At 40.1% G+C, this 15095-nt stretch overlaps 1 protein-coding gene across 3 annotated transcripts in view; it reads right to left on the bottom strand.

Moving 5' to 3' along the window:
• The window catches only part of LOC115019262 (glucocorticoid receptor-like), a 68568-nt gene that overhangs the window by 15449 nt on the left and 38024 nt on the right, over positions 1-15095 (bottom strand). For 2 of the 3 annotated variants that reach the window (XM_029448741.1, XM_029448743.1), the window contains exons 3-5: positions 7939-8108; positions 6602-6628; positions 1484-1621 (exon numbers count right to left, since the gene is read on the bottom strand). In XM_029448741.1, coding sequence (XP_029304601.1) covers positions 1484-1621; positions 6602-6628; positions 7939-8108 — 335 coding nt within the window. The remainder of the gene's footprint in view (positions 1-1483; positions 1622-6601; positions 6629-7938; positions 8109-15095) is intronic. The other variant, XM_029448742.1, reaches the window with a different exon arrangement.

The following is a 15095-nucleotide window of genomic DNA, read 5'->3' as shown; positions in this document are numbered from 1 at the left end:
AGGTCACCGGGCGGTCCAAGGCTGTAGACGTGGGACTCGACAGGGGATTATGTATAGTGCTCTCACACTGCATGCCAGCACACATGATCAGAACAGCACATTCATTAACAATGGCCCATAAACTTGCACATGTTCACAGGCGAGTGACTTCAATGTCTTTTTGTTGTCGACTTCCCAAATCCACAGTCCTCCAAACCTCAATTCAAAAAGGATTTTCAAAGTGAAGAGGTGTTCTGTTTTCACCTCTTTCACCGTCACCATGTTGGAAAACAAAGCATTGTCTTTTAACTAAATAATACTACGCTAACAATATGCCTATGGCAACACAATTGTTTCATAAGGAGGTAAGAGGATCAGCAAAAAAGTTAAAAAGGTTAGACGAAAGGCACAGATTCTTTTAGATAAGACAAAATGGCAATATAGTAAGTAAAGGAGGATATAAAAGACAACATATGTTAGTATGTATGTGTTTTTTTTCGCTCGATGTATAAATCGATTATTTAATTGCTATAAAAAAAAAAGAAAATAAATGATGTCATGTCATCATACTATTCAATCTTACTGTTGGAATAATGAATACAACTATTAATTAACTGCATTTTCCAATTTTATTCCAACGTTTGCAATAATGTCAGCAAAAAGAAAGACACCGAAATAAAACCACTGAGCATTTTTGATTTAACATGATTAAACAAATATGTCTGGGAAAAGAAGGTATATCAAGTCAGTGATATGACAGTAAAATCAATGTGATATGATAGACAGCCACTACCTTAATTAATGTATTAGTATTAGTGTTAAGCTACAAGCATTATTCTAAACATTGCAAAGTCTCATTATTGCAGTTATTGTATTTCTGATTTTCTCAGACGATCATTTAAGCAGCAGGTGTGGTGACATGACACATGCAAACTAATGCGACTTGCCCATTTTCCACAAACGCAGGTTATGGTGGTAGAAACCAGACATATTGGAGGCTGTAGTGGAAAGAGTGGGTGGCAGCGTTGCAGGGCCAATGACATGACACTCAATGGAAAGGGAAATTGAACAAGCTACTAGTTAAAGACACAGTTAAATAAAAAAGATTCAGTGTCAACTTGTTAATTCTATTATCTCTTGGTATATTCGAAATATATATATATATATATATATATATATATATGCATTTTGAGGGTATATACATACATTTATCATATTGAATGTGGCTGTTGTGTGTCATAGTAGCAATATGATAGTCATTTGGTAAAAAACTTTGGTTAAGGTCTAATTTGTCATTTGTCCCTCATCCTCAGCCTTCTGGTGTAACAACGTGTGTGGGGAAGGTGTGGGTGGAGTCTAACAGTCCTCCAGATTGCCCCGTTTTTGCTAGGCCACGCCTGTAGAAAATCCCTGTCGTAAATATACCCTACCCACCTAATCCGTTTCAGTTGGAAATACCTCACATTACCGAAGCTAAATCCTTCCCAACTGCTGTTTCACTGACCTGATGGGTCACACTGTTTACCTTCCAAGTTCATTCCGGCTTGCAGACATTTCCTGAAGCGGCATGCCGGACAGTTCTTTCTCCGAATCTTATCGATGATGCAGTCATTTCTCCCTGCACACAGGTAATTGTGCTGGCCTGGAAAGGAGGAGAGGGAGGGGAAAAGGGGATGGAAAGAAGAGAGACATATTAGCTGGCTAAGAAGGTTTGAGAAGGATTAGCCTGAGTGGTATGTATTATGACCACACCACCTGTCGATTCTATCGTAAGCCTGACAAGCCTGAGGGCATTCCTCTGGTGTTGACAGTTCCTCTTCCTCAAGTCTGCACTTCCCCAACAATCGGACGTGGTCCATATTGTCCACATTTCTTTGCAGATCACGATCCCTTCTTATAACATCTGTATGCCGTACATTATTAGGATGCAGGAATACAAACCGGAGATGGAAATGTGATTGGATCAATTTAAATTTGAAAAAAGAAGCAACACTAGATATTTGACCAGAGGGAAGAAATTATGCATCAACACTATTCACAAGACACAGGCTTGACTATGAAGTTAATAGTTTGGGATGTAAAAGGATAAAGCCATGAGTCTCTCACATTTCCTTACTCCGTCTGTGGTTCTCAGTCACAAGCTCATTTCTTACTACTGAACACTACTACTCTAGTTTAATGTGAAGCTGTGATATAGGTTAATAATCAATCATATCTTTACAGATCAATAACAGATTTACATGTGCCTCCTGATGAGTTATTTGGAGCAAAATATATCCATAGTATTTGTATTTATTTTCCATCCATATTGCCTCTTTACTACATACAATATCAGTGTGTGGCATCTTGTTAACTGTCATTTATACAGACACAGGCTGTGGCTGTGCAAAACCCCCTACCTCACTGGGGCTGCAGCAGTATACTGTACTTTATACTCCAGCCTGCAAGATCTATTCTACGGGACGTTGCCATGTCAGGTCTATAGAATTAGCCTCGGCCCCAGTGAAACAGTGTCTTGCTTTTATCACATACATTTATTGTGTGGCAGAGTCTGATGAGTGTCACATGAATCGTATCTTTCTAGTATCAACACATTCTTTTGTTCAGACTGAGGCATCATTAATCAAATAGTCAACCTGAACAAGAGGATGTGCCATACGATCATGCCAAGCATGAAAAGTTCATTTCTATGAAATCTAACTGCCATAATGAACTAGAATCACCTCTGATGTCCTACATGAGTCACTAACCCAACAAAGACCTTCACATCTGCTGCTGACATCATGTACTGTGGAAAACAGACCGTAGGCAGCTAATTAGAAAGACTAAGGCCTTACAGCAAGCTTTATATTCTTGTTGTGACCTGAATTAACTTGTTATCTTTCAACTATTACTTAAAAGCTGGAGGGAGATACATGTCTCAGTCCAAAGGACAGAGAAAGAATCTAGATGCAACCACAAAAAGAAAAAACTAAATTGTCCCAAATGCAAACTGGTTTTTAAACTTCATTGTCACTCACTGGTTACCAAATTGCCAGGTGACCTAAGCTCAGGCTGAACTATGTTCAACTTGTTCAGCTCAAGCTCTGCAACGGAAAAACACAGCCATACCGCAGCGCATCCCAAATGAGTCGGATTCTTCCACTGAACATTGCGAGTTCTTATTAAAGAGCATATGCCCCTTCTAGATGACTGGGTGACTACATTATGGTGTAAGGAGAGGTAAGGTGGAAGGTCTGCTTATTAGTCACTTGTGGTATAATAGCATTACTCATTAGAGCAGATCCAACCAGCTTTGAACCGGTGAGGAATGGCAGAGGGTAAGTATGGAAACCAAGTAATGTGAAGTCTTCTCATATCCGTTGAAACTTGGCACTATATTCAAAATTGATGCAGGAGATCATTATACTTGATAATTCATTTTTCACACACACACACCCACACACACACCCACACCCACACCCACACCCACACACACACACCATTGGCAGAAGCAAGACCTTTGGGACCATAAACATTGTTATTGAAATATCATGCGTTTGATGCAGCTGTTTGAACTAAAGGTCATTCAATATCATGTCATAGATTGTCAAAAATAATACTATACAGTTTCTAAATCCTAGAGGCACATAGACATGATAGCAGAATATTTTTGCTGCATATGAACGATAAGAATAGCCACTGTATTCAGAGAAGCTATTAAAAGAATTATTTTAACAATGTCAAACCAGTTTTGAACATTGTTTCCAGTAATGTGTCTATAAAATAAGTAATGAGTCACCGCTGTTCTTAACAGCAGGAAATAATTCATTATTAGTTAATGTTCTCAATGAAAACTGTGATAAATTGGCAGAACAACATCTTTTTCTTGAGGAACATGAGACAAGAACCTGATCACAAAATGTATTACAATAACCGCAATCAACAAATAAAAACTTGAGAAAGATGGATTAATAGACAAATTAATCTTTAACATCCTGATTTATGCCACCCGACATCTCTTCAAAGATGGAAACCTACTGGACCTTGCTTGACTTCCTGCCAGTAATGTCAGCCGAAACTAATTTACCTACTGGAAATTAACAACCGTCCACATTGCTGCCATAGTTTTTTGTCATAAAGCTTAAGATGCTTATCTGAAGCCAAACCCAGCCAGCAAACCGGATTTTAGAGAACAAGTGAATGAATCACTGTAGTGTGGAGCACAGGTAGCTACAATAAAAGCCAAGACGAGGATACTAGCTGTACAGTATTGTCAAGAACATATGTTTTCAAGTGTGTATTTAAGTCTGAGCAACCTCTGCTCATACATTGTATAACGCAGGCCGTCAGACCTCGGCAACACTGGGCCTGTGTAGTCACCTTTGTAACAGTGAGCATATTCAATGTCCTTTATCATGCAGTGCTTTACATTCTATTTGCTCGCAGGCAAGTGAATACTAACCCTTATCCAACAGAATAAATGCATGTGTACTATGAGCACCAGCAAACACCAACTCTGGTATATCAAGCTGATCTTAGCTCAGCTTAATGATGCTTCAGAACTGCAGTGCCCTTTGTTGGAGGTGGCTGGTGCTAAATACATTCTGAAATCTAGATGAACCAAACAGGTGTCTGCACTGTACTGTAACATAGCAGTGTAAGACTTAAGTTTGGACAGGATTACTGTAGCTGTAACAAAAGCAGTGTTGTTACTTAATGCGCATTACATATGAATTACGTTTTTCTCTAGACATGTATCAATAGCACAGAAAGAGTCACCTTTGAAATGTAAGATTAATCATGTTTCACATAGACTGGAAATTAATCTGCAGTTTCTGGTGTGACGACAAGATAGCAGCCTGGGGGCGACTAGTTGGAGCAATCACTGATATCACAGGAAGTCATCGCAAACAATGGCTTAAACAGCCATCTGTGGTGTCAAAAGTACCAGCTGAATCACACTGATATCCTCTCTCCCTTATCCTGCCTGATCTGCTAACACGGGCCTGGCAGCACCCATCAGCACTGGTTGGTGAAGCCTTTAGCTGGGTTTGTAGACAACACTGGCATATAGGGCTGCAAGTAATGAGTGATTGCACAATGAGCCCGTGGTTAGCGCTGTTATCACACTGCAAAGGAAGTGCGGAGTTTGGACCTGACCAGTTCCTTTTAATTTAGTTACTTTATCTGACAGTCTGTAAAATTAAAAGGAAGTTATAACTAGCAAATGTCCTTAATAACTAACCAAAGCAATTCGATTACAATCTGAGATTCTCGTGAAAATATAAGTGACTATAAACTAAAATAAATAAGGTTTCTTTGGGAACTCACCGATACAAAAACCTGCAGGTAATTCAAGAATGTACGACCCATTAAATTATGATAATAACAATTGCAAACAATCCCTGCACATTTCCCCATCTGCATTTCTTCTGCCGTGCAGCGTTCGCAAAAGAACATCAATATTTGGCAATACAAGAACATCCACTGTTACAACACCTGTTGAGTCTAGAAGGAGGAACTCATTTGTGTCGTGTCTTTGATAAACCAGACCCAAAAGATGTCAGCTGACATGGAGGGAAAACACTGGGGAGGATTGTGGCACAGTGGAAACCACAGAGGGCAGGTACATTTTACTGTAAAAGTAGTTTGATTTTAATAAAGATTTCCTCAGGAAAAACCGTTGAATTAAACAAAACAAATGTTAAGAGTACATGTTGAGTGTGCCGTTAAAAAGGTAAATTGTGCAGAGACAGGGGAAGTAACGATATTGATGATATTACATATTTAAGAGATCTGTTATTTAGAGTGTTGAAGGTTGTGTTTATTATTCCTTTTTATGAAAACTATGCGCTTATCGTATCCGTCTAGTGAAAACCATGCAAGCCAACATTTCTAAATTTAAATTGTTTCTGATAAACTGAACAAGTAGGTGATCCTTTCTGTTATCTTCCTACTTTATAAATGACAAAAAAATGCTTTGAACTAATTGGATTCTCTGAGAAATTGATAGTCACAAAGCTGAAAACGGTGCTTTCTGTTCTTAACTCGTACAAATGTGACGTTCTTTCACAGGACAATGATGCGATGTTACTGTAGACTACAATTTAAAGTCAAAATATATTGCCATCAGTGGAAAATCAACCCAGCAGGATATTTCTTTAAGAGCAGAGACCTGAACGTGGCCTAAATACAGTAATCAGAAGAAACAGTGAAACACATACAGAGCAAATAAAACACATGAAAAGCAAAAGGGGGAAATTAAAATAAAAAAGGTTGAGGAGAGATTTTTGACATCAGATCTCACGGGGTTAATATGGGTCAAGTGCAGAAGAAAAGGCTTAATTAGAGAGAGGGTGTGATTGCAATTAGTGGGTCTACCACCTGTGAGGATGATGAGGTGGAACATTCCCCAGCAGAGATTGAAGAAAACAAAATCACTCGCTGACTTGAATTACCGAATCAGAACATTTGCATGCATGAACAGATAGCTGGCAGAAGAGGCTTTGCATGCGTCTACGCACATTGGTCATATTTCAATGCTAAAAGAATACAGGGACATGTGCAAAATCATAGGTTATAGTATTACCATCATCAATTATTATTCATTTATACATTTATTAAAAGCGTTTTTATTTACCGTCTGTGTTTTGTCGCGCTCTCCATCCTTCACCACAGAGACAACGACCGGAGAATGGAGAAGGGGGGGGGGGGGGGGGGGGAGAAAAACAAAAACAACAGATATAGTTTTCTCAGTGTAGTTTCAAAATAAAACTTAGCACTTCAGTTTGAGCACTTCATTATGTATTCACATAGTTCAGGAATAGTAGCTCCTAAATGAAATGGTCAACCAGCAGCCATGTTTAGTCCTGAACTGTTGCAGAGGTCAAACAATCCATGTTCACTCCATCACCTTAAATTCAGAATAATATGATCACTAAGTATTATCGCAACAGCAATGTTAGTTACAGAACTGACGGATAAAGATAATGATCGCAGGCACAGAATGAAAGAAAAAGGACAAGGCTGTCAATCTGCTAATTGGGACTTGAACAAAAAAGATTAGTTTGACAGTACCAGTACATTTAGTACCCGTGTTGGGTCAACAATAAATAGAGAGTGGTTTACGGCATCACCTGACCATTATTGATGAATGCACATTTCAATTAACAGTAACACACTAGTCATTAAAGCCTTTTCAAACTAATTACACATCTGTAGAGACAGCTTTACAAAGAGAGGACATGGAGAATAAGACACAGAGAGAAGCAGAGGGAGATGGAATGCATTGCAGAGACACTTTAACATAAATTACTCTCTGTTTGTCAGATGCATTCCTGCCCCTCCCAGCTCAGGATTTTGTCAAGAGAATTAGATTCAAGACGAGCGTTCCGATGCAGAAACGGCCTGAGAACCGAATACTGTATCACTGTAGAAGATATCAAAGGTTGGTGAAGCAAAGCAGAAGAATGGCTGTCTTACAAGCTCATTATAACACTAGTCCTCGATACGGCACGACTATGTTCATTTGGAAGGGTGTCATGGTGGTAACATTTTTGGTGTATGCTTTTTGCAATTATAATTACTTGCAAGTCATCTCTGCTTTGATACAGGACAAACAGGAAAGGCAAGAGACATGCAAGGTCAGGACATAAACCCACAACAATGCATGAACATGACGTGCTCAACAATGAATGATAATCTTTGGGACACAATGTGCACAAGGTAATGGATGCTAACCATTGCTATTAGGTGTACATGTACGAAGTTGGGGCAGCGTAATATAGAATGCACGGACATTAATATGCAAATCTGATTATGGCCTGGAGTAAATGTGGCTCATCGGATCAAAACGGAAAAGGTTGAAATGAAAAAAACTTGTAATTTTTTTACATACTGGATCTATTAAATAGAATTTTCAGTGTTTGCTGAGTGTTAGAGTGACTGGATGCAGGTAGGTAGGTTTGTGAGACCAACCTTCGACGGCCCTCTTGAAGAACACTTTGCAGCTGCCGCAGGTTACAACCCCGTAGTGGCATCCCGAGGCCTCATCTGAACACACCAAACAGATCTTATGCGTCTGCCCACCGGGCTTGGATTGGCCCAGCACCGCAGAACTGCCGGTCTCTCCTGCTCTGGGTGACGTGCTGAAATAAATAAATAAATAAAGAGAGAGGAGAGAGACAGAGAGAGAGAGAGAGAGAGAGAGAGAGAGAGAGAGAGAGAGAGAGAGAGAGAGAGAGAGAGAGAGACAGAGAGACAGAGAGAGAGAGACAGAGAGAGACAGAGACAGAGACAGAGAGAGTGAGAGCGAGACAGAGACAGAGAGAGAGACAGAGAGCGAGAGAGACAGAGAGAGAGAGAGAGACAGAGAGCGAGAGAGACAGAGAGAGAGACAGAGAGAGAGAGAGAGAGAGAGAGAGAGAGAGAGAGAGAGAGAGACAGAGAGAGAGAGAGGAAAATATGTAAAGACGAGTGCTCAGCAAAGATGTTTGTGATAAATCCCAGGGCAGGCTGCCGAGGGCTGCTTTATTGGTATAGACAGCCTCAATGGTATGTTGCACTATTGCTAGGAGACATGAAAACCCTGCGGACAAATCCGGTCAACTAAGCGAAACATGTGAACTGAAAACAGATAAACGTTTCTGCTGCTGCTGCTTTTGCTCTAATAATCAATATATTTTCCTGCGTTGACCTGGGCACGGGCTTGAATGTTCAGCACCATGGTGGCACTGCTTACAGAAATAAACTGTGATGTACAGAAAGTTCTTGTTAAACAAACGGGAAAAATAAGTGGAATTCTTTCTGCTCAGCTATACAGCACACTATTGCAAACCTAGTTCAGCGTGACTTTGAGAAGCATTCATTTCAGTATAACTGACTGGGAGAGGTTGTCCTCAGATCAAGACTTAAATGGGATGTAGTTGGTGGTTTCTTCACTTTGATGAGCTAACCGATTGATATCTCATAATGCTCGTCATGTGTTAGCAACAAAGTCAAACCCAATGAAGCCTATCACTGGCGTGAGCCCTTTTGTACGGCAACTAAGCTCTAAATCTCACTCCAAGCCTCCGAATGTGTTACGATTTACATTAAAGCCTTGTTTAAATCTCTTGGGAAACTTGCACACACACCCACACCCACACCCACACACACACACACCCACACCCACAGAGTTGTTATTATCCCCGACGATCTATAATTAGACTTAAAGTAACCGAGACACCTGAACTGCCGTGTGAAGCTTAGCCAGGCGGTTATATAGAAGGCAAAGTGCCAGCATGTACAATTAGAGCATGTCATGTACAAGGGGGGTGTTGTGGCCTAACTGACTGCAAACTAGTGTTAGACTGACACTGCTGTGTAATCCATCACAGGAATTTAACGGCATTAGAAGGGATTAAGTATTCACTCCCTTGTTTGTTTTGGCGGCACACATTACATTGGAATGCACATGAGTGTCAAGTTACAGAGTTGGTGGGCTAAGCTTGATAAGGACTTTGCATGCTGATGCTGTATCATAATGCTACAAATGTTGCCGCTACCCATTTTCTCTCCATTGCAAGCTACAAAGCCGTGTTTGGCAGACAGGAGTGGAGAGTGGAGAGAGTATATATATATATATATATATATATATATAGAACTTTTTGGTGTCCGTCTCAAAGAGCAGGATCCTTCCCCACCTTTCTCCTTTAAACAAGCACGCCCTAAATTCACACAAGCCAGAGGCTCATGGTCAGTGGAAAGATGACAGTTGCTTATATAGATTGGACTGCGACCAAATAGGAGTAGAGGTGGTGCATCTTGGAAAACGTCCAGCTAAGAAGTTTTAGCCGTAGCTTAACACTGAACTATGCAACACATGCAGACGGTTTCAAATAGTGGCGGGATTCATCTGAAAAGAAAATATACAATCACACTATTTTGCAGATGGCTTAAAAAAAACGAGAAGACGGAGCGGGCAGCTTGTTCACAATCTGAAAGAGGGAACGTGACCCTCAGAGATGCTAACACACCTGAAGTCCAACTGAAAATAGAAAAGAAGTTAACTGCAGGGTGCTGCTGCAATACACATTTAAAGAGGATTAGCTTTGTAAACGCATACAAAACTGCATGACTAACACCTAAGTGACGATGCATGGCTCATTCTGAAACTTATCACTTGTAACAGACTTGTTTTTTTAGTCTCCGATAGCGGTACAGTTAACATCATCAACAGGACTGACCTACATTTACACACAAATCCTATCCACAAACCAAAATATGTACATTACTCTCCACCTTTTGGTCCAGTTGCTCCTGTGCATACTGTTAACATGTTATGTTGTGTTGTGTTATGCAAGATAATAATTTCCCACAGTAATTAGATTGCTCGACACTGAAATGAACTAATTCTGCTCACCCCTTATCCTTACGTGTAAACACAACCTTGGCATTCTGCACATGTTGGCAGATGCCCTCTAATATGTTCTGGTCTTAACTTTGGATCGTCGGTCTGGCAGTAGTAGGGTATTTATAGGAACAGCCCAGTTTGAACCGCCGTCATGTGGAGGAGCATGGTATGTCCTGCTATGTGCTCATCTTTCTGGCGCTCCCATTACTTGTCAACTTAAAGCCGCTATGGCAGGATTCGAGTGAAGATGCTGTGAACACTAATTGTCGGGCAGTGCTTGACCTGTGATGGCTCTCTTGGGATTGCTCAGCCACCGTAAAAAGAAAAAAGAAAAAGAAAGAAAGACTGCCAGTGAAGCGGGCGATCACATGACACAAACCAACCGAGTACAGAAAGCGTAGGCTTTTATTTGCTTTTTACTTTTCCAGATCTTTCAAGTTGTTATTAGTAAAATCTGCAGTGCAAGACTTAATCTACAGTATTCTTCTTTTGCTTGGATTGCCATTTTAATATTTTAAAATGCATCGGAGAGCTAAAAGATGTTGCATGTTACAACATGATATGCTTTTCAACCATGACTTAAAATGCTGGGAATGTAAAAATGACCACAGGGTGGTGTTTGAATTAAATATGAATAACCCCCCCAGTCCGGCTCTAACTCACATGCTCCTCCAACAAGTGTGGCTCTGAGCCATGCAGCCTCATTAGGAATGCCTCCATATTGGACCAGAGCGCAACAAACATGTGCACTTACTCGGACACTCGCTCGACTCCCACACAGCAAAAATTGACTTGTGGTTGCTGATGAACAGGAACACATCACAAACATTGATTAACACACAAACAAAAAACTGTCTGGTACACGTGCAAAAAAAACGGAAACTTAATTATCCGACACACACACACACACACACACACACACACACACACACACACACACAAACCTTTCAGGCGGGACTTGAGTTTATGATATTAATAAACACAAAAAAGCAGGTCACCGTTCAGTGCACTTTCTTGCGTGTGTGTGTGTGTGTGTGTCACTGCACAGAATTAGTCGTACCAGTCATGCATCAGGTCTATAAAAGACAAAAACAACAAAGATCTGAGCAGGCAAGACAGCGTTTACGCTCTGAGGCATGCCACCAGTCACTTCCCTCACTGTTTCACTTCTACCTACAGTACAAACACCTCTTCCTGTGTGTAAACACGTGCTAAACATGACAATACTGAAAAGGCTGCGCAGAAATATTTGAGGGCCAACAAGTCTCCAGGGTAAAAACAAGAAATGAAATCCTGCTGCGAAAGCATTTAGTTGAGAATGCCCTCTTTATCTCGATGTTAATAGTATATTTAGAGAGTGCACAATCTACAACTGGAAATCTATTTTGACATCTCTCCCTAACTACTCAGTTCAGAATCAAACAGTGCTTCCATTGTACTTTTTATTCCACTGTTGATAATTCAATAACCAGGATGTTGATTTTTAATTAATCACATGAACATGCCAACCGTTTAATTTAATTTACGTCAAAATCAAATCAAACCGGAGCATTAGACAATTTATAAATGTGTTATACATCTTCTTAATGACATGGCGTTATGTGACGAGGCGGTGGAAAAGCACTAATGACAGCCCACAACAAACACAGTGTAGCAAGTACGGAGGGAGACTGAACTGGGCTGAACTGCTACGTCACTGGGGAATCGTATACCAGTGACTACAGTGGGAACCGATGAGAGGATTGTTTTTCCATTTGATCAAAGCTTTTTAAGGCCAATGTGTGGGAGCAGAAAGTATGAAATGAGCGGTGGGAGCGAAATGTAGAATATGAGAACATTCACGAAGCGGAGGCTCGACACAAACATGGAAACTGACTGACTTTGCCAAACACATTATATTAGACATTTGGGGAAACTGATGTACCCATTAGTGTTTTTTAACTTGCTTTTATTAATATATACACACATCACTATTGTGTAAAAAGTCTTGTTGCTTTTCTCTTTGATAAAATAAATATTATATTCTATAAATATATTATTTTCGGGGGAACTATGTCTAAAACCATTGGATAGTCTTAGAAAAAAATAATAATAATCTAGTTTTACTCATTTCTTTATTATTGCTGTTGTTTGGATGGTGATTTATTGGTTTTGGATATAATTTTAAGTTATTTTTTTTTATTCCAAAAGCTTGAGTGGGTAAAAAATAATTGATTTTATTATATATTCCAAGCAAATTTACCTTAACTGAATAGCTATGAATTCATGTTAGTCCATTATGTTTATGGGAACCTTGGCATATAATGAACATCCTCCACGCTCTGCCTACTCTCTGATAATAAATGGTTTCCCTGAAAGGCCATCCATTATTGCCGACCTGTAGAGGAGGGGGTGTAATCTACATACAAACGAAAACAAAAAATGATATTACTTGTATTCACCCTTCACGGGCCTACACACACTCAAACTGCAGACAGGTTTGATATTCATTGGACTGTGTTCTTATTTTATTGTGAAGGATAATCGATTTTCTTCTATAAAATGTCAGAAGATACTTGCTTGTCATTTAAGTTTCCTAGAGCCCAAGGTGATGTCTTGAAATATCTTGTGTCCGACCAAGACATTGAGATTACAATGATATAAAAAAACAGGTGGAACATTCACATTTTTGGCATTTTAGTTTGAAAAATGAGTGAAATGATTTACCAGTTATCAAAATAGTTGCCGATTATTCTCCTGGCGCTCGACTAATCGATCATGCATAAGTAAACAAATGCTTTATAAACACATGTGTTTGTTGTTTTTCTCTAGAAATGAGCCATTGTGATAAAACATTGTTAAAATAACAGGATTGCACATGTGACACATGTAGATGATAAAATGAGTTTATATGCTGCGATGCTACTCATGTTATGAATATGTGACAAAATAAACACAATATAATTTTTTGGTAATACTGTGCAGCCCTTTACCATGTTGTATTATGTAAAAAAAAAAATGACTTGAATCTTTATTGTGTCACTTTACTGTACTTTTCCCTTCCTGCCTTTCCCTACTCACTTCCTCCATCACATCCGTCTCTCTCACCGACTCTCTCTCTCGTCCTCTCCCATTGTTCATTCCCACTCTTTCGCTTTCTCTCACCCCGCCTCATCTGCCAAGGTTATATAATATTTGTATTGCTGCTGTTGCAGCCTCCTCCTCCTCCTCCTCCCCCCCCCCCCACACTCAGACCCTCAGCCAATCCAGTGTCACTACTGGCAGGAAGTATGGAGGAGGTCAGGCGAGTCATGGGATTATCCAACTCACCTACCTAGAGACAAGCGGGTTGTGTGTTTTCTGTGTCACTAATAGGAAGCTTGTAAGTGTGCGTGTCTGTGTGTGTGTATTTGGTTTTTGAATTACTGGAGTCTTTGGTTGCTAGAGAAGAGCACAGTTATAAAGCTACCCTTGTTTCAGAAATCGTCATGTGATCATGCGTGACGGCTCCTTCTTTTCTTCTTTCTTTTTCTCCCGCTAAACTCCACTCACCCACTTACCCGCCCTCCATCACGTCTGAGAGGCTACATCTCCTACATAGTGCTGTCACGTCAATCATAATCTTACAGCATCAGCCTATTCTTTCCCTTTCCCACCACGTAACCTGAACAGTTTCAGTAAAATGCACTTTCTCCTGTGAAGTAGGCGCTGAGGCGAGTGCTTGTTTTGTTAACCTGACCAGGACCTTGTGGAAATGCAACTTATGATTGTTGCCAATCGGCAGACGTTACATGTTTATAGAGCCGCAAGACATGTTAGGTCGAGGTGGATGGGTGAGTCAACAAATTGTGTGATTTGTCCAGTTGAGACCGCTGTTCACATCCATCTGCTACCCAACACCTGGTTTCTTATTACCTCTATTTAACTATGACCAAGTTTATATGCCCACACATATTCAAAGTGTAATTATAGCAGCGGAAGATCAGAAGACAACTGACGAACAATGTCGTCTTACCTATAAGGTCACCAGATCTTAATGCACTCATAATGGGTGCATTTCAAACTACCTACAATATTTAGGTCATTTAGTTTGGACGACTTGTTTACGTTGTGGGTTGAGGGAGTGAAATCCTGCCTTCAAAGTTACCTACAATCGTGTGGGAATTAAGTGTAAATTGATTCCTGTAACCCCAACAATGCTAACATGAACAGGAACCTTTTCATCCCAAGTAGCGAATTGTCCACCGGCTCTAAGCGAAGGCCAGAGTGATGTGAGTCAGAGCGCAGGAGAAGTGAAAGCTCAAAACATGGACAAACAAGTTCAGCCAAGCACTTTGACTTCCTCTCACGCACGGAGCCGACAGTTGATGTTTGTGCCATCCCATGTATTGTTATTTTGACATTTTATATCGTGCCGCTCTCAGTCTTATTTCTCTAATACAAGCGCCACAGATGCTCGTGAAGAATCATTATCAAAGCAGTCACGGTGACATCTATTCAACAGTTATTTCCAGTGCGACTGCCAGTGAACCGGAGAACTTTCAATTTACAATCAGACAATAAATCAGTTACTGCCGTCTGCTGCCTTGAACACAATTTCCCTCTTTTGAATATAACCAATGTGTAGATGTATCGTGCGTTTACATTAGAAGCAACATGACTTATAAAACCTTTACAAATCAAAGCTGAAAATTAAGCGGCTGAGTAGTGATGCTTTTCAGTGAACTTTGCCCGCTAAATTTGCTTTTACATTTGTTTTGTT

Source organism: Cottoperca gobio, chromosome 14 (genome assembly GCF_900634415.1).
Source record: "Cottoperca gobio chromosome 14, fCotGob3.1, whole genome shotgun sequence".
Lineage (NCBI taxonomy): Eukaryota > Metazoa > Chordata > Actinopteri > Perciformes > Bovichtidae > Cottoperca > Cottoperca gobio.
This window is presented reverse-complemented; position numbering and strand designations above follow the sequence as displayed.